The following is a 21,060-nucleotide window of genomic DNA, read 5'->3' on the forward strand; positions in this document are numbered from 1 at the left end:
CATGAACTTATAACTAAAGATGTATCTATGCCTTATTGACTGGTAGTTTCTATTAGCTAGTACTTCCGATCATCTACAGTACAATGTAACTTATAAAAAAGCACTGAAGGCACCTGAAAAACCTGAACATTAATTACATTTTAATGTTCAGTGTATCTACATATCTTTCAAATGAAAATATTCATTAACTCTTTTTAAAGCAAATAAAAACATTAAAGCATCAACACCTTATAATGTGTAAACTTTATATACATTTCAAAAGTTACCTTAACAAACAACTTTTCACTGATTTAAGAGGTAAACTGATTTTTTATAAAAGATAACAGAAGGAAATAAAAGAGTTTAATGTTAATACTTAAAGCAGTCCTTGAAATTTAACCAATCCCCAGAAATATAACTGTAAGCTACATCTAGGAAGCCTGAGACTTGGGACCCAGGAGGTGCCACACCACCCACTGCATTAATGCTCACTTTCCCAAGGCGTCATCAACGTCACCCCGACTTGGTTCCTGGCCTCTAACACGACCTCTGCAGGTTAAAGGCATGAGTTCATCAGCTGGGTAAGCATGTTCCTGCAAGGAAAATTTTAATGAGTCACTGAGAAAAATAAGAGAAAGCAAACATCACCCAGGACACAACCTTCTTGCAGTTATTAAAAAAACAGGGTAAGATAAAAGTTAGAAGTTCTACTATTCTTACAGTCTATGGGATCTGTTTTTAAAAACTTTAGTTACAAATGTTTGAAAAACTGCTTGGAAAAAAAAACATACTAAAAAATATTTCTTTAAAAATCTGATAATCTGCTTCTGTTCCACCCAATCTCACTCCCCAGAGGTAACTACTGTTAAGACTGGCATTTATGCTTCCAAATGTATCCACATATATTAAAATACATGCACATATATAATTTACATTTTATTTACAAGCAGCTGCTCATGCCATATGCATACACTGCTCTAAAATGCTCTAAAAGTTGTTTACTTAAATCACAGTGCAGTTTTTCCGTGCTAGAATTTTAGGGTTTTTTGGTTTTTTGGGTTTTTTTTAGTAACTGCAAGATGATCACTTAATATTAACTATTATTATTGAGTTCTTATGTTCTAAGCACTGTTCTGTGCAGTTTAGTTCATTTAATTATTACACAGCCCTCTGAAACAAATTCAATTATCCCTTTCGCACAGATGAGAAAATTGAGGCCCAGAAAAGTTAAGTAAGCTCAGACATGCAACTAGTAAATGATGAATCCAGAATTCAAACCTGGCAACCTGACTCCAGAGCCTATTACCTTTCATAGTACCTCACAATATTCCAAAGTATAGATACAGTAAAATTTACTTATTCCTCTATTGAGGAACATATAGGTTGAATGCAATTTTTCACAATATATAAACAATGCTATAATAAACGTCTATATGCATATATCTTTTGTACATATGCTTTTATTTCTATAGATTAAATCCCTAGAAATAGACCCAGTGGGTCAAAGGTATAAATATTTAATTTTTGATACCTATCAAACTGAAGACATTCCTAATTTACATCCCTATAATACTCTAACATAGGAGATGATCAATCCAATGTAGGATCCAATTCCCTCTGGAATCTAATTCTTTTTGATATAAAATAGGGACGTTAACTGTGTTTGTCCCCCCAAAATACCTAATTTTCTAAATGCTGCTTTTTAAACAATCCATCTTCTCCCTAATTGCTTGAAATACAGATTAGTTCAAAATTGTCTATACACACGTTTCTGTAGTCTCAATTTTGTTCTACAGTCCGATTTGCTTGACGGACCTGTTTCCTACTTCTACTGCCCTACAGATCTATTTCCTGCTCCAGACCATTATCTTGATTACTTTATTTTTGCACCATACCTTGCTACTTAGTATAGCAATTTACTCTCCCCAAATTATTTTTCTTCAAAATTTTCTTAACTACTTTTTCCAATTTACTCTTCTGGAAAACTTTCAATTTTTCTTAAAATTCCACTGAAATTTTAACTGGAAGAGCCTAATTTGAGGAGAATTGATACCATTAACAATTGAGTCTTCCCATCTAGGAATGTCACTACATTATTTCAGATCTTCTTTTATGAATTTAGTTTTCTTCTATAGGTTTCACCCATTTCTTAATAGTTATTAATAGGAATTTTATGTTTGCAATATTATTTTGAGAGGAATTTTTTTTTTAAGAATGACCATAAGAGTATTTCTAATCCAGATGGTAATAAAGCACATGCAAAAAAAATCTTCCCTCTTATTACAAACACACAGAAATGTTGTGTTAAATTATTTTATGTATGTATGTATGTATGTATGTATATTTGACAGAGCCCGAGCAGGGGAGAGGCAGAGAGAGGAGACAGAGAGAATCCTAAGCAGACTCTGCAATGTCAGCGCAGACAGAGCCAGATGTGGAGCTCGAGCCCACAAACGGTGAGATCATGACCTAAGCAAAAATCAAGAGTCAAACCCTCAACTGGCTGAGCCACCCAGGCACCCCTCAATTATTTTAAATACACAGCTGAGCTTGAGAACAAGAAAAGAAATTCTCAAGTACCAAAAGCGAATAATGGGATACAGAAGATGAAGCTGCAGTGACCACAACATGGGCATTAGAAATAAACAGAGGCTTTAGTGGGAATTATTTTAATGCCCAAAGGGTATGAGAGTTGATGGAACTGGCCCTGCACACATGGCCACAAGCCAGAGGTAGGTTCTTTAAGTTGGACAGTTGCCTCAGTGAAATTTGACTGGCACATCCCCACCTAATGTAATGGCTATAGGTCTTAACAGAAAAGGGCAGAAACCAGAAAGACCTGCTGAACTTTATATTTTCTTCTCTAGGGGACAGTCCCTAAAAGATTCCTCTAAAATTAATGATATGATTATGAAAAACATTTAGAGGTTAGATCACTGTGCTCATGTATTTCAATTTCAGACAGTATTTACTGACTCCCTGACAAGAATAATAGGATTAATACATTCATACTGTTCCCCATTCAATTTAGGATTTTTGTCAATTATGTTATTATAGGCGGTCTTCGCTTTCACTATATACAAGTTTCTGTAATTTATTTAAATAAACCCTCAATAACATGGTTCAAACTTCAACCACCGTATGTATATTAACTGCAGTAAGTGCACAAAACACAAACTTCGGTGCCAGTTCTTCGATCCATAAGTCCCTATGTAAGTAACAGATGCTCATCATGATCCGTGATCAACCACACACTTCTTTCGAAGTCTGTCAGTGATGTGATCACTGTGTATCTATTTTTCAGTTCATGCACAGCAAGTGTGCAGTTGTCTCCTTGTCAGCCAGTGGTAATCGTGCATGACAGTTTGATGATTTTACAAAAATGGATCATCAACAAAGATTAGCCAACAGAGATGAAAGTTCAGCAAAGAAATGAAAAATGAGGACACTGAAAATGCAAATGGAACCGAACGTAAATGGGGTTTAGCACAGCCGGCCACGGAATGTAGAGGACGCCAGATCGCTCCAGAGACGCCGGGTACACAGCTGGAGGAACCGAGTGAAGGCATAATTATCTACAAAGATAAAGAAAGTAGTTGCGACATAAAGGGTGAAGATGTCACAAGGGAAACGATACCTGCACAACGCTTCCCATTAAAGAAATTCCCAGAGGTATTTCAGGGTATGTAGTGCAAAGGGTAAAATTTTTCAAACGGATCCAAATTTTGAAAGGGGGACAATTCACCACCGCACACAGAAGATGCATGCTCTGTTATTTTAGGTCACACAGTGAGATGAAGGCAAGCCAGGCAAGAACTACCGGATCCTCTTGTTAGCTTTTGCAAAGAAGTGACACTTCAATTTGCAAAGTCTCTAATATTTTGAATATGAGTTTTGCTATTTTAAAATCTTCTCTGTATACTTATAACCATTAGAAGAGAATTTAAATGTTTTGTTTTTTTTAAAGGTTTATTTACTTTTGAGAGAGAGAGAGAGCATGAGAAGTGGAGGGACAGAGGGAGAGGGGAACAGAGAATCCAAAGCAGGCTCCATGCTGACAGCAGCGAGCCTGATATGGGGCTCAAACTCACAAACTGTGAGATCATGACCTGAGCTGAAGTTGGACGCTTAACCGACTGAGCCACCCAGGTTCCCCAAGAATTTTAAATGTTTTGACAAAGATTTTAAGATGTTTATAACATTTCTATTCTGGTCTAGAACCATAATTCTCACAGTTGCTAGTATTAGAATTTTACCTTAAGTAGTAGTCAACACACACCATTTTTCTGTGGCTTCTCCATTCCTGACTTTTTATTTTGATTCAGCTATTGGTTGCCTGGACATGTCCTCAGATAGGTTTTTGTTTGTTTGTCGGTTTGAAAAGAGTGTCAACAGTGTTGTTACTTCTCTGGTATTCCTGGGTTAGGAGGTCTCTTGTCTTACACTTGAAAAATAAAATGTTTATAAAATGCTTGAGATGTATTTTCTTTCCTTCAGAAATCTGAGGATACTGTTCTACGACCTTCTTGCACTGAGTATGGCTATGGCAAAGTTTCTAAGACTAGTCCGACCCTTTTTTGAATGATCTGTACGTCCTATACTTGTATGCCCCTATGGTTCTTAATTCTTGAAGTTCAGCAGAAAAACTCCCAGTTCCACGTCCAACTCTATCCTACTGCCTCTCACTAAACTCAGTTATCTATATTCCAAATCCATAGCAGCAGAAAAACAGAATACAGGATAGGAACACTAAACACATGGTTAAACAGAAAAGGAAGGACAAAAAAATAATAAAGTAGGCTAAAGAATACAAAAAGCACTGAAGACTGCAACCCTTCAGGTATTTAAAAAAGTGCAGTGCTCCATAATGATTCATTTCCTGAGGAAAGGATTCCAGACAACAACTGCTTGCACTATAATTAGAATCCACATGCAGCTACTAATTTCTGAATTGAACATATTGTAATTTTAGTATTACATAAAATTTTTAGCATAAATTTCTAATAACTTTTATAGGTCTTTTAACATATTAAGCTCCTAATTTCTTTTTTAGTATTAATCCCAACAGAACTATGATTTCCCAGAATGCATACTATTTTTGATTGCTTAACTTTCCTATTTAACACATAAACAATTAGAAGTAACTAAAAAAAAGTGGTATCTTTTTCAGCTTGCCAAGGTATTTTGCAACTTTGTAAGAGATCATTCAAATGTTAATTGTGAAGAGTTCCTTACTACCTAAACCACCACTTAGAAGCCTTCATACTACTATTTTTAGGGTTTCACAAAAACACATACATGCGCAAACATCTCTATCTGAAATTAAATATGAAACTCAAACCCCAGGCTTATCTAGATAAGAAAAACATTAATAGCAATTATAAGCAGAATAATCAAATTAGGGAGCTTTGAACCAGATGTAAAAATACTTCACACCCCCCTATTTCAAGATTAAGGATAAAAACAAAACCACAGCCTTTTCTTTGGGTTGACCACAAAGTGAACTACAGTTGGTTTGCATCAATCCAGAGCAGTGCATATGTGGCAAATAAGCAGCCATGATTACACTTCAAACATCCTGTCTACTTTCTCTTCACAATATGTTGCCAGAACAAGGGATAACTACTTCATACTGCTAACACAGAACCACGAAACACACTTAACGATTATCACTCAGAAATAAAACTCAGGTGAGAAAAGAATCCTACACAAATTAAGTAGAACATGTGCCTAGCTAAAAGCAAGAGCAAATACATAAAACAAAACAGAGTAGGCTCTCCATATCAGATTTTAAATTTACGAGAGCACTGAGGTGACAGAACCCTGCTCTAAAATACTCAAGTCAAAGCAGCATCAAACACTGACTTTAGTAAAACCAATTCTGAAAACAAAGGGAAGAGACTTTATTTTCCTAAAAACATCAAAGGCATTATTTATAAAAGTGAGTTATTAAAAATATCAAACCTATTTAATTTCCAAAGGTATACACATTTTTAAAATGTCGTATTCCATATCCTTCTTCTTAAATACCTCCCTCCTTGAGGCAGATAAGGTATTCCTCCCCCCAAAAATGAACTGATATTTAATATACCACCTCCCACATACTGACAGCATATGCTAATTACTGATTGAACTGCATACGTTTATCTGTTCTTTTTCACCCCAAATTTTCCTATTCTCTTTTGTTCACTACATTCACTTATTAAAACATTTTTCAGGTATCAGGATTTCATTTAGCTAAATTATTAAACTATCAGACTTACTTCCTACATTGAACATTTGTTGTCCTCTTACAGAGTGTACTTTATGAAATGTTTCTCAGCACTGAGGAGAAACAAGTAACAACAAAAGTGCAGCTGTCTCATAAGATTTAATCTCTACAGAGCAGAATGTTAGCATAAAGTATGTACTCAAAATTACATGAGAAAGAAGTTTCCAATAAATCAATTGATTTGGTTTTTGATCAATTATAAAATAACTTATGAAATAATGTTACATGAAATGAATAAATGATAAATAATAATGTTGTTGAAAAGTCCTACTACTAACAGACTTTTTAGGAAGATTATATCAATAGATTTAGAAAAAGCATTTGACAAAATTCAATATTCCATAATGATGAAAACTCTCAGTAAACTAGAAATGAAAAGAAAGTTACTCAACCTATTATAGGACATCTTACGAAAAACCAACAGCTAACATCATACTTAATAGTGCAGGCTAACTGCTTTCTCCCTAAGATTAGGAGAAAAGCAAGGACCTTCCCACTTCTTTTCAAAATAATACTAGGAGTTCTAGCCACTGTAATAATAATGAGAAATAAAAGGCACATAGATCAGAAGGAAAGAAGGAAAAGTCTCTTTGCAGATGATGTGATTGACAATGTAGAAAGTCCTAAGGAATTTCCCCCCCCCCCCAAAAACTACTACAAATAACAGGTGAATTTAGCAAGGTTGCAGGATACAAAGATCAACTGACAAAAAGTTATTGTATTTCTGTATAACATCAGTGAACTGGACAAACAAATCTGAAAAACTACAATTTACAAAAGCATCAATATATGAAATATATGTAAGTTTAATAAAAGATGTATAAGACCTGTACACCGAAAACTACAAAAGACTGTTGACATTAAATAAGACCAAAATAAATGGACGTGGATACCACGTTCGTGGAATAGAAGACTCAATATTGTTAAGTCAAACTCCCTAAACTGAGCCATAGATTCAACATAATCCCAATCAATAGCTCAACAGGCGTTTTTGTAGAAATTGACAATATGATGCTAAAATCTATACAGAAATGCAAAGAATCTAGAATACCCAAAACAATTTTGAAAAAGAACAAAAAGCGAAAAGACTTACATTGCCTGATTTCACAACTTAATATCACACTTACAACAGTGTGATATTAGTATAAAAATATTCAGATCAATGGGAAAAAATACATGCACATATGGTTAACTAATTTTATATAGATATCAAAGTAATTCAGTGATAAAAGGATATCTTTTCAACAAACAGTGCTGGAATAATTGGATATCCACATAGAAAAAAATATAAATTTACCTTCACCTCATTCTATATATAAACACTAATTCAAAATGAGTGATAGATCTAAATGAACAAGTTAAAATTATAAATCACCTAGAAGAAAACAAGAAAATCTTTGGGATCCTGGGCTAGGCAAATATCTTTTAGGCAGCATGTAAAAGAAAAAAGAAAACTGATCACAATTTAAAACATTTGCCCTTCAAAAGACATTGTTAAGAAAATGAAAAGGCAAAGCACATATAGGGAGAAAATATCTGTGATATGTAATATAGGTGAGAAAGGATATCCAGGATATATAACTCTTATGACTCAGCAATAACAGGACAAATGACTTGATTTTAAAATAGACAAGTGGGGCGCCTGGGTGGCGCAGTCGGTTAAGCGTCCGACTTCAGCCAGGTCGCGATCTCGCGGTCCGTGAGTTCGAGCCCCGCGTCGGGCTCTGGGCTGATGGCTCAGAGCCTGGAGCCTGTTTCCAATTCTGTGTCTCCCTCTCTCTCTGCCCCTCCCCCGTTCATGCTCTGTCTCTCTCTGTCCCAAAAATAAATAAACATTGAAAAAAAATTAAAAAAAAAAATAAAATAAAATAAAATAGACAAGAGATATGAACACAGGCTTCACTAAAAAAAGATATACTAAGCACACAGGAAGATTTTCAGCATCACCCGTTATCAGGAAAAGTCAAATTAAAATCACAAGAACATACCACTACATACCCATTAGAATGTCTGAAATTAAAAGGACTGAAAATACAACGCACTGGGGAAGATGCAGAAACTTTTATACATTGCTGGTGGGGAATACAAAATATTACAGACACTTTAGGGAAGTTCTGTAGTTTTTTGTTTTTTTTTTTTAAGTTCATTTTATTTTTGAGAAAAAGAGAGACCAGAGTACAAGCAGAGGAGGGGCAGAAAGAGAGGGAGACAGAGAATACCAAGCAGGCCCTGCACTGCCAGCATAGAGCCTGATGCAGGACTCGAACTCACAAACCATGAGCTCGTGACCTGAACCGAAAAGAACAGTTGGATGCTTAACCAACTAAACTACCCAGGCACCCCTGCAGTCCTTATTAAGTTAAACGTATTCTCATATAACCTAGCAATCCCGTTCCTAGTTGGGAAATATATGAAAATATATGTCCTTATAAAAATTTGCATGCATAGCAAATTTTCACAGCAGTCTTTTTAATAGTAGCCAAACACCAGAAACAAGCCTAATACTTATTTATCAATTGGTGAGTGGATAAACAAATGTGTTCTATCAAGTCAACTGAATACTATTAAGCAACAAATAGGAACTATGGTTAAGCAACAAATAGAACTACGGTATATCCAACAACATAGATAAAATCTCAAAAGCATCATGTTAAACAAAAGAAATCTGAATCAAAAGACTATATTCTATACGATGCCATTTATATGAACTCCTAAAGAGGAAAAACTGTTGTGCCGAAAGCAGATCACAGGGGTTGCTGGAGGTCAGAGGTGTGGAAAAGGAACTCACTGTTAACATGAGGAAGCTTTGTGACCAAAATGTCATATGTCATGACTGTGGTGGTCATTAAACAAATGTATACAACTGTCAAAACTCAGAATTGTGCACTTAAAGATTTTTGTCTATAAATTATACCTAACTAAACAAACAAAAAAAACCTGTGTTCTACCGAGTTAAAGTCCTATATAGAGTATCAGAGTGTCATGATAAAATATCACAAGAGAACACTACAGAATTTGTCATTTTGGCAGTTTTAGGATGCTCTAGAAGTACAGACCAAGGAACACTGGTTAACAAAAAGGTAGTCCCACACTCCTCTACACACAAAAAAGGCACATTTAAGCTCCTAACTTACCTCCTCCCAGCCATTAGCACTGCTTTTCAAAAAGCACTTTATTTACAGAATTACTCTTTTTGATGAGCAAACTATCAAAAAGAAAACATCGGGTACAGAGTTTCCAATGTGGAACATGAAGACGTTCTGGAAACAGATAGTAATGGTTACACAACATGCTGAATATACTTCATGCCATAGAAATGTTCACTTAAAAATGGTTAATATGGTAAATTTTATGATACTTTTTACCACAATAAAAAATGTTTAAAGAAAGTAGTATTAGGGGAAAAAAGTAATTCTAAGAAAACTACACAAATCTAGAAATTTTTAAGGAAGTTATGCTTTAAAACAGTTCCTTTGGTTCAATGATAAGGACTAATCTACTGTTTCTTTGAACCATGCTCTCACAAAATCAAGCTTAAAAGTGGTTATTAGGTATGATTCCACTGAGTTACAAGAAACTGTTCTTACCAACTCTTTTAAAGTTTATTTGTAATGTTTAGGGCTCTACCAAAGTACAGGTTTTTTTTGTTTTTTGTTTTTTTTTTTTTTTTTTACAACTTGTAACAGTTTGAGTTGTCTACAGTAACAGGAAAAACCTCAGGAGACAAATATCAGGTCAAAGAGCTCAGATCCAAAACGGTTCTGCATTTGGTGGCCTAAATACATGTCATTTTGTTGTCTAACTTAATCTGCAAACTAACCTCAGCACAAATACTAAAAACATACTAACAGAAGTGCTAGAGTGGCTATGGTCTGAGGTTAAATTAGGCCACACAAGAACTGCCAAAACAAACATCAAATTTCATGTTATTTGGGGGGAAAAGAAAGCCATCTGTGCAATTTATTGTGGATGAACTGCAGTCTGATTGGGACTAGAGATACGTCAAACATAGTTGTTATTATATTAATATTAAACCAATATTGATAAAATATTTTGGTTTTAAAATATTTAATATCAGAAAATGCCTGGACATAACAAAAGATGGCAGAGTTGTATTGCCCTACCTAAAGCTGGCGGGGCACTGTTATCGAAAAATAACATTTGCAGAACTTGGGGAATCCAAAAACAAAAACAAAAACAAGGAAAGGAAAAAAATAAGCTCAAAGGGTACATGCCTAGAACAGAAAAGAATGTGTGTTTTAAAGAAGTTCTAATCACAATCTGAGGAACAAGTTTAGAATCTAGATGAAGTTTAGGAGGGCAATTTCAATCTCAGGCAGAGAATGGATAATGATAGTATTAGTAACAATAACAGCAAACTCTTATACAGGGCTTCCTATTTGCCTGACACTAGTTCTCTGCACTTGAATGACATTAACTTGTTTAATCCTTACAATGGCAGTGTGGGGCAGGCAATAACCACTGGAGAGAGATGAGGAAAACAGGCTCAGGGAGATTAGTTAACTGTCTCATTGCAACCCAGCTGGCAGGTGACACAGCTACCTTAGGGTGTCCTGTGCCATTTCCAGACTTCTCACTTGCTCTTTATATTGTATTCTTTGGAAAATACTGTTTTCCTACGAACTAAGGAAGTTAAAAGGAATTGCTCTAAACGTGCACTAGAATGGAGAGTAATATTAAGGAGGACTAGTGAGAAATGAAAAGATTTCAACACTTATTAACAGTCCACTATGTGCCAGGCATTTTATATTTCGGCATAGTAGGCAACTAACTACAACAAAAGAAGTAAACTTCTAGATCCCAAAATTCACCATAAACTCATATCTTTAATGAAGCTTGTTAAATGATTTCTTTGAATTTATGAGGCAAAGATATATCATAATAATCAAATACAAAAAACCCCACTATTTGATTACATCTTGACAAGAATACAATTCAGTTCTTTAAAAAAATTAAATAAGCATTTGTGTACCAGGCATGATTTTAGGCACAAGACCTATAAAAGATGAATTTATTAAAAATTCATTAAAATCATTGGGGCGCCTGGGTGGCGCAGTCGGTTAAGCGTCCGACTTCAGCCAGGTCACGATCTCGCGGTCCGGGAGTTCGAGCCCCGCGTCGGGCTCTGGGCTGATGGCTCAGAGCCTGGAGCCTGTTTCCGATTCTGTGTCTCCCTCTCTCTCTGCCCCTCCCCCGTTCATGCTCTGTCTCTCTCTGTCCCAAAAATAAATAAACGTTGAAAAAAAAATTAAAAAAAAATATTATTAATCATAATATTAATCATATTAAAATGATCCCTGTTCTCAACCATCTTACAGGCTACATAGGAAGACATTGTTCAGAGGGTTAAATGATCTGTTTAGGGTCCCAGCTGTTAACTAGCCAGGAAAGAATTAGAACTCAAATCCATCTAATTCCAAAATCTATATACTTTTGCTCTACAGCAAGCTAATACTGTTTGAGTACAATAACTGGAAAAAATTTTCAACTGACTTCAAATAACAAATATAGAGCACCTGGTCTCTATTTAATATTTTAGAACTGTTTCAGGTTAGCTCAGAACTTGAAAAGGGGAAGTGAGAATTCTAGACCAAATCTTATGTTACAAATTTCACATAAACTGAGCATAAGTACATTACAAAAGTCACTCATGTTGTAAAAGAGTTGAACGTTTAAAAATATCTATTGCAGGGGCACCTGGATGGCTCAGTCTGTTAAGTGTCCGACTCTTGGTTTTGGCTCAGGTCATGATCTCATGGTTCATGAGTTCAAGCCCCGCATCGGGCTTGGATCCATGCCTCAGCCCTCTCTCTCCCTCTTTCTCTGTCCCTCTCCCGCTCACTCTCTCTGTCTCTCTTAAAATAAATAAACGGAGAAATAAATAAATAAATGATAAAAATATCTATTGCGGTGGATTGCAGATGGGTGTGGATCCACCAGAAAAATGGAAGACAGTGTTAATTCCAGGAGTTCCCAATCTTTGGGGTTGAAATCCCTCTCCTTTAGATCTTGTAAGTAGGCAGGTATACCAAAGTTTCCCAGTTAGGATCCAATAAATAGGAACTACACCAGGAAGTCCTCTGAGAGCTGTTCTCAGTGTCTGCTTTGTTATAAACCCACTTACTACAGTGCATTCTATAATAGGAAAAAATGTATTGATAAAACTTTCTGTCATTTACCTAATAAGAGACATTAAAGATACTGTGATTTACAAAGACAGGATCCTCTTCACGGTGAAATGTACTAAACTGGGGCACCTGGATGGCTCAGTCAGACTTCAGCTCAGGTTATGATCTCACGGTTCATGAGTTTGAACCCTGCGTTGGGCTCTGTGCTGACAGTTTAGAGCCTGGAGCCTGCTTCGGATTCTGTGTCTCCCTCTCTCTCTGCCCTCCCCCACTCACACTCTGCTCTCTCTCTCCCTCTCTCAAAAATAAAACAAACAAACAAATAAACTCTAAAAAAGAAATGTACTGAATTGATCCAGCTATTCAACTTTGGAACCAAAAGTATGCATTTATGAGATGACTAAGGTTTGAGGGTATAGCATGGGTCCGTTTGACCACCTCAAAACAATTAGCCTAGCTTTTTTAAATTATGCTTGGCTCAAATAGAATTAACCAGAGAGAAATAATTTTGAAAGAAATATTAAGGAAATGGCCAAGAGCTTTAGATATGAATTTAAAACTGTGTTTTCAATATTGCAAAAATACCCGAAACTTCATTACCATTATTTTCTAAAAACCTTTTAAAATGTGGGGTGCCTGGGTGGCTCAGTTGGTTAAGCGTCGACTTCGGCTCACGTCATGATCTCACGGTTCGTGGGTTCAAGCCCCGCATTGGGCTCTGTGCTGACAGCTCAGAGCCTGGAGCCTGTTTCAGATTCTGTGTCTCCCTCTCTCTCTCTGCCCTCCCCCACTTGTGCTCTGTCTCCCTCTGTCTCAAAGATAAACATTTAAAAAAAAAAATTTTTTTTAAAAAAACATTTTAAAATGTGCACTATAGAAAGGAACAGGAAGTATCAAATATAAAACATGCTGAAACAATACAAAAATGCATAAAGTATGTATGTACTTAGATGTTTATAAAGATGTTAATATATAAAGATATTTGGGTAATATATAATGTAAAAATGGATTCACAGAATCAGTTGTAAAATACTTACAGCAGAATCAAAATGAGTTCTTTGCCAAACTTTTCCCAACTATATTTCATAGGCCTTCATGTTAAAAGAAAATCTGCTAGCATATTTTAAATCGTAAAAACAAAGTCATAAGTATTCTCAGAATAATTTGATTACTCTTTCCAAAATGACACACATTTACCCAGAAAATTTTCTTTCAACTCTCAAATTTGCCCTGCTAGTTCATCTTTTTAGAAATTAAACACTTTTTCCCTGGAGTCTAAGATCACTGTATTAAGGGGAAAGAGGCACGGAGAAGTAGGGGGGCAGTTACAACCCCCTCAGCCCTGTCCCCCAAATGGCTCCCCTGTACTGTGTGGGGATTCATTTTTTTTTTTTTTTTAAGAGAGAGAGAGAGCATGAGCAGGGGAGAGGGGCAGAATCTTAAGCAGGCTTCATGCTCTGTACAGAGCCTGATGTAGGGCTCGAGCCCACAACCCTGGGATCACGACCCGAGCTGAAATCAAAAGTCGGATGCTAAACTGATTGAGCCACCCAAGCACCTGGGTATTAATTTTATTCTTTTTTTCATTTTTAAAAAATATTTATTTTTGAGAGAGACAGAGTGTGAGTGGGGCAGGAGCAGAGAGAAAGGGAGACAGAATCCAGAGCAGGCTCCAGGCTGTGAGCAAGCCGTCAGCACAGAGCCTGACACAGGGCTCAAACTCACAAACTGCAAGATCATGACCTGAGCCGAAGTTGGACACTTAACCAACTGAGCCACCCAGGCGCCCCTTAAATTTTTAATTGTGGTAAAAATAAAAAAACCATGTAACACAAAATTTACCATTTTTAAGTTCAGTACCATTAAGTATATTCACTGTTGAGCAACAGATTTCCATAACTTTTTCATCTTGCAAAACTGAAACTATTTCAACCCCAGTGAACACTAAGACATTTACAACAGTACAAATCAATATATCTGAAAAGCAAAATATATTCAAAGACCACTATGAAGACAAATTTGGACAGAAACTAGGTCATATTCTGTCTCTTTTAAGCAACGGTTTTCTTCAGAGTAATAAAGTAATGTTGCAGTTTTTTTTTTTTTTAATTAAGAGAATAATTTCCCTGAAGGCCAGAGAGAACATCTTATTCATGTACATCCACAGTATCTAGCTATATAAACCACTCAATAAACACTGTTGATAATACCAAAGGAAACAACCTAAGTACAAAGTTTCATTAATTCAATTTTTACCTATTTAATAAACTGGTCCTCTAAGAACCAATTATCAGGAATACTCTGTTAGCCTCTGCTTGCACTGTTTTTTAAAAACTTCCTTTAAAATAATGTGCTATTAATTCAGGTTTCAAAATTCCCAGGTGACTGTGCTGATACAACCATCTGCTCACATAAATTATGTCAAGATAAGCCTTTTACTTACCATATAGTTACCATAAGCATGATCAAACATTTCCAGTACTTGATTCCTAATTTTAAAAGAGCAGAAATAGAAAAAAGTTAAGAACATTCTATTTACTGTTTTTCAAAAAGCTACAGCTCCTTCATACACGTGCACCAATTAAAAAACAAAAGAAAAAAATAGTTAGAAAAAGACATAAACAGAGTCAAGAAATAATCAGTGTGAATAGACAAGCTTTCATGAAACACACAGGGCTAGGCCAAACTTTTACTATTCCTAGCAATTTATGTAAAATTTACCTTATGTTCCCTAAGAAAACTGATAAATGATGGATGCCGTGCACAGAGAAGGAAGTCTGATGCTGAAAAACAATTACCTCTTTACAAAATTATTTAACATATCTGTCTTAAAAGGAAGAATATTGCTGGAGACCTCCAAAAGAATTGTTACAATTTATTGCTTATATAGAGTATATATACTCTAGCAAGAGAGGGGTGGGTGTGTTAGGATATGAAATAACAGTACTCTAACAGCTTCTACTTTCCCTTTTAAATAAAATCACTAATGCTTACTTTAATACATATTTATTAATACATGTTTGTTCACACTTTCAAAAGACCAATTTTATGATTTTACGATGTACTCTCTGCTCCTTTAAAAAACTGTCAAAAGTCAAATAAATAATATTCATCTCTAAAATGAGAAAAATAGGGGCGCATGGGTGGCTCAGTCAGTTAAGCATCCTACTTCAGCTCAGGTCATGGTCTCAAGGTTCGTGAATTTGAGCCCCATATTGCGCTGTGCACTGACAGCTGGATAGCACAGAGCCTGCTTCTGATCCTCTGTCTCCTTCTGCCCCTCCCCTGCTTGTTCTGTCTCTCTCTCTCAAAAAATAAACATCAAAAAAAAAATAAATAAAATGAGAAAAATAATCCTCAAAAAGAAATTTGTGTGTTTTGGCTATCTCTGTGTCTTAAAATCCCCAAGATGACTGTTTAAAATGGAGATATCTGATCCCCACATCAGATTTACTAAGTCAAAATCTGTACTGTCTGGACCAACTAACTAGTCTTTCAATTAAACACTCTCAAGTTTGGGGTCTTGACAACTATACAAAAAACTACAAATGTTTTACGTTTGTTTGTTTGTTTCTTTGTTTGAGAAGGAGCAGGAAAGCACACAAAGCGCACACACAAACAAGTGAGGGGCAAAAAGAGTGGGAGAGAGAATCTTCAGCAGGCTACAGGCCCAGCCTAGCATAGAGCCTGATTTAGGGCTCGATCTCATGGTCCCTCAGGACTGTGAAATCATGACCTGAGCTGAAATCAAAAGTCAGACACTTAACCAACTGAGCCACCCAGCTGGCCTTGTTCTACATTTAATGTTATGGTTTGACAAAGCCAAATATCTAAATAATTAGCAAAGGAAAAATGATTCGGTAATCTTTTATTAATGCTATTATTCCCAAAGTTCCAATCACTAATAGCAAGAACTGAAGAAAGTGTTAGAGAAAATGGCTGGTTATAATTTTATTTTACTTCCTGTTATGTTGAAATTCTCATTTTAAAAACTGTAACCATGGATAATGAAACACTGGTAATAATAAAGCTAGCAGACAGAAAAGAACTAATTTCCAGATCCTGGCTATAATGACCAGCAAAATCAAGGACACTCAAACTTATAAACTGAATAAGGCCTGGCAAACTTTTTATGAATAATCATTTTAAAACAATCATTTAAAACAAGATCTTATCACTTTGCTAAAACATTAATTCTGTATGTGTTTATATGTATGACAGAATATGGACCAAGTTATCTCAGAAAACTATGGAGTATCTTAAAGAATTCTTCCATACATTTCTTTATTATATTACAAATGATAAAGATCTCTCAAATTAGCTAATAAACAACCAAAAACAATGTTAAGATTTTCTTTTCAAGCACTGATATCAACAAATGGAATAAGGAAATCCTTCTTCCTTTCACCGAAATGGAATCAATACAAGATTATTGTCAAGAGGTACAAATTCCTTTAACTGGCAATGGCACTGCCCAGACACACGCATTATAGATAACATAAACTGTAACTCGGTAACCCAAACTTCGTAAGCCCTTGATTTTCATGATTATGAATAAATCACGACTGCATATGAGAACGTGTTATTTTCCAACCCTTACATTTATGCAGTACATGATCATCAGATTTCACAACACATACTTCAAAGTGGAGATATTTAATATCCAGTTCAGTGCTCTCTCTCTCCTACTTAAACACGTAAGTCTACAAAGTCATATTTAAATACAGAATGGTAGATAACTATACTCAACAGAAAAAAATGTCTCTAAGATGGTTTTATATCTATTCAACAAGTGAATAAAAATATGTTGGAAATCAGATCCATAGTTCAAACATTATGTCTTTTTCTTCGCTTTAAAATAATTTTTGTAAGTCAGCTTTATCTAAAATTACACTGCCTGCCAATGTGCTATAGAAACTGCATTTATACTTTTTCTTTTTAATGAAAAGAGAACATTAACAACTGCTGTAATATTTAAATCACAAAAACAAAAAACAATGTATTCCAGGAAGGATAAGACTACATATGACCAAGTAAAAATTCCATAAACTGTAAGCAATTGAGCAACTCTTTACTATTAGTGATAATTCCAGTCTGTATCATCAGTTTGGCTTGGTAGGATAGGAAAAAGGGTGGGGCATTTTATGCTTTTTATCATAAATCATTATTTGGGCTTTAAAAAAAAAAATCATACAGGTAAACCTAATGAATCAGAGTTCAGGTTCCCGAAAATTCCCAGAGGGGAAAGCAATCAAGCAATTACGTATTTGCGGTTTACAGCTCCAGATTCTTACTCTCAAAATTGGAGCTGAAATTCCAAGCCACTTTGGTTGGATTCTTCCAGTTAAAAATTAATTTTGGTCAACAAATGACTTAACTAATGACTCTTCTTCAAATAAAAATTTTTAACAAAAAAAGAGAAAAGGGAGTGGTGATAAAATAAGATACGTTCTATCCTTAACAGACTTAAGCTTCTCTTTCCAAATCTTATGAAGTGCAACACAGTGGACAGAACGTCTCTGAAGTCACACAGATCTGGGTCTGAATACTGGTTCCACCATTTACTAACTGATTTTGAACAAGTTGACCTTGAGTGTCAATTTCCTCATCTGCACCATGGGAATCACATTCACCTCATTAAGAAACAGGGAGGATTACAGAGATGTAAAGAACCTGGCACAGAGCAGGGCATTCATTAAAACAGTTATCGAGGATACATTAAATTCATAAAGAGAGAACATGTAAGATACTTATTAAGGGTTTACTGGGGCGCCTGGGTGGCTCAGGCGGTTGGGCATCCAACTTCGGCTCAGGTCATGATTTCACAGTTTGTGGGTTCCGGGCCCATATGGGGCTCTGTACTGACAGCATGGAGGCTGGAGCCTGCTTCAGATTCTGTGTCTCCCTCTCTCTCTGCCCCTCCCCCACTCGCACTCTGTCTCTCTCTCTCTCTCAAAAATAAACTTTGAAAAAAAAATTTTTTTTTAAAGAGAATTTCCTGATGTTTTTGTTTTGGTAGCTGATACTTTTTTTTTTTTCCATCAAGCATCTTTTGTTTTCTTATTTCTTAATCGTTGTCTAAGAAACTAATACTCTTGCAATGATTTAAACAATAAGGACGTACGTATATAAAATAAAACTGATGGTTCCATCTCACCTCCATCCTAATCCCAGGGGTAATCATCTTTCCATGTTTTTCTGAGCTTTGACAATTTCTATTCTGCATTTAAAAGAACACAGGATGGTACTATACATATTATTTTACAACTTGCATTTTTGTCTTGGGAATATATCCTGGATGGCCTTCTACCTCCTCCATAATATCTGAATATTACTCCATAATACAGATGCTCCAAGAAACAGTTCCAGTCTTTAAAAATGCACATCCCTGTATACCTATCTCTACATCAAGAGTGCTTTTATTTCTGTAGGATAGATTCCCTGAGACCAGATTAATGAATCAAAGAGTAGATACAATTTAAATTTTAGGAGATACTGTCAATAAGTTACAGCAAATTTACACTCCCACCAAGTCTTTTCTCACACCTCAATTAGTTAGTACCTGTGTTTTGTACTAATCTGATGGCAAAAAAGAGCTGTCTCATTGCTTTAATCTGCCATCTCTCACATTTAAGAGGTTGAGTAACTTTTCATGTTTATTGATCATTTGCATTTCCTCTTGTGTGAATTAACTCTTCATACCCTTTGCCCATCTTCTTACTGGTTCTTGGCTTTTTCTTATTAATTTGTGGGACCTAGCATATATTAGGAATAGTGATGCCCAATTAAATGCTGTAAATATAACTGATAATTTTATCACACTCTCAAGACTGATAAGACTACTTTGAACAAAGGGAACAGGTATAATGAACTGAGGCTTCTAAGTAATACCATCAAATATTGTTCTATTAGAAAGTGCAGTGCAACAAAACACTGCAAGGAAATGGTAAATGTGTAAAGTTCAAATTTCAACGTACGCCCCCTTTTCCGTAACAGGTGTAAAGACTATTTCCTTAACTACTGTGAGATCAGCAACATTTTCCCAGCTGGGAGCTCACTTGTGCGAGAATCTAACCACGTCTCCGACGAAAGACAACCACAGGACTCTGGCGCGTAGTGGCACGAGCTGTAGCCCCCTTCACGGGACACTGACATGGCAGCTGCGTTGACACACCACGGATGGCCTCAAGGAGGCTGCACATGTCACCGACGGCCCAGGCGACACCCCGATGCGAGGTCGCACTGCGGGCGACGATCCCCACCTTCCCGGACCCTGTCCTCCCCGCCAGGGTCCTCGCGGGGCAACCGTCCCAATCGCGACAGGAGAGGCCACTGCACGCCCGGGTCGCAATGACAGGCACCTCGCCTGTGGTCCACCTCCTGAGGAAACCCACCCCAGGCTTCCAAGCACCCTTACCCAAGCTTCTGTCTCTCTTCCCTACTCATGGGCGCGGCCCCCGCCGTCCACACCGACGTGGCCGACACCAGGCAGAAGGCGGCCGTCGCCGCTACCAGGCTCCATGGCGCTCGCTGGGGGACCGAGGACCCACAGCCCCGGCCGCCGCCGGCTTCGCTCATGGCCCTGCGGTTCCGCGCACGCGCAGCGGCTACGCCCGGCCGGTGGGACACATTGCCGGACGCGGGTGGCAAGGGGGCTGAGAGCCGTGCCGAGGGCGGGATGCGGAGCAACGCAAGCGGTAGCCGTAGCCGAACTGCTTCCCGAAACCGCCGAGCCGGTCCCCAGCGCCAGCGCTGCCACCGCCCTCCGCCCTTAGCAGCCCGGAGCGCCTCCCCCAGCTTTCCGGTGTCGTAGTCTAGGAAACCGCCTCCCCCAACGTTACTTCCGGGTAGGGCCCGGGGCATTGAGGCTCAGGACCAATGGGGACCAGATCGGAGAGGGGCTGGCTCCGGGGACAGGAGAGGGCATTGGCCGGGAGAAGTGAGACGTGGACAAAAGGCGGGACCTCTGGCTTCCGCCCTCCTCCGACCCGCGAACTTGCGACTCGAAGACTACAAGTCCCAGCGTGCGCTGCTTTCCCCGGCGGGCTAGCAATCAGACTCCGCCTGGCTAAATTTCCACCCTGGGTGGGCGCGCTGCACCCTGGGATGTGTGGTCGTCCGAGGGTCACAGGCGGTGACTAGGATCCCGCTTCCAGCGGCGTCTTGCAGCCAGTCCTACCTCCGGGGCTGTAGGCTTACGAGTCCTGGGGAACCTGTCAGCTGTTTATCCCTCTTCCTGCGCTTGACGCTTCCCGGAGGGGTGGCCGAATGAGGCTCACACGTCCCCAGCTCGGTACTACCCGCTTTCGGAAGTAGTGTTGGGGTAGCCTCTGCCCCGAGAGAAAGTACAAAACAGTAACAGCAAAAGTGAGTTGACCTTTGATGCCACTTGCTGAGTTTTGCTTGCGTTCTCTCATGCACTCTTCTCAACTCTCACAAGTATCACCATTCCCATTTTGCAAATGAGGAAACCGAGTCTGAAGAGGTTAGGTAACAAGTCCTCGTTACACTGCTGGATTAGACACCCAACAAACCTCTGTGACTCAGGAGTCCTTGCATGTAACCACATCCACAAGGATTAAAGAGAGCACGTACTTGATTAATAATAGTTCTCTAAAAACCTCAATGTAAGGAGAGTAGTGAGCTTGAAAGAAAATTTAA

General features: G+C 37.5%; 1 protein-coding gene and 1 long non-coding RNA gene across 13 annotated transcripts in view; one reads left to right on the forward strand and one right to left on the reverse strand.

Annotated features, from left to right (window-relative positions):
- The window catches only part of EDEM3 (ER degradation enhancing alpha-mannosidase like protein 3), a 79,938-nt gene extending 59,731 nt beyond the window's left edge, over window positions 1–20,207 (reverse strand). For 7 of the 10 annotated variants that reach the window (XM_086693827.1, XM_025921059.2, XM_025921058.2 and 4 more), the window contains exons 1-3: window positions 19,817–20,206; window positions 14,843–14,888; window positions 472–572 (exon numbers count right to left, since the gene is read on the reverse strand). In XM_086693827.1, the coding sequence (XP_086549953.1) occupies window positions 472–572; window positions 14,843–14,888; window positions 19,817–19,977 (308 nt within the window). In that variant the 5' untranslated portion in view covers window positions 19,978–20,206. Of the gene's footprint in view, window positions 1–471; window positions 573–14,842; window positions 14,889–19,816 lie in introns of all 10 variants that reach the window. The other 3 variants (XM_086693824.1, XM_086693823.1, XM_086693826.1) reach the window with 2 other exon arrangements.
- Window positions 20,208–20,463: 256 nt separating this feature from the next.
- Window positions 20,464–21,060, forward strand: part of LOC147572638 (uncharacterized) — a 39,435-nt gene continuing 38,838 nt past the window's right edge. For all 3 annotated transcript variants that reach the window (XR_015245833.1, XR_015245832.1, XR_015245831.1), the window contains exon 1: window positions 20,464–20,838. This is a non-coding gene — a long non-coding RNA (uncharacterized LOC147572638). The remainder of the gene's footprint in view (window positions 20,839–21,060) is intronic.

Source organism: Puma concolor, chromosome E4, assembly GCF_028749965.1.
Source record: "Puma concolor isolate L17-30 chromosome E4, mPumCon1.1.hap2, whole genome shotgun sequence".
In the NCBI taxonomy this organism is placed as follows: Eukaryota; Metazoa; Chordata; class Mammalia; order Carnivora; family Felidae; genus Puma; species Puma concolor.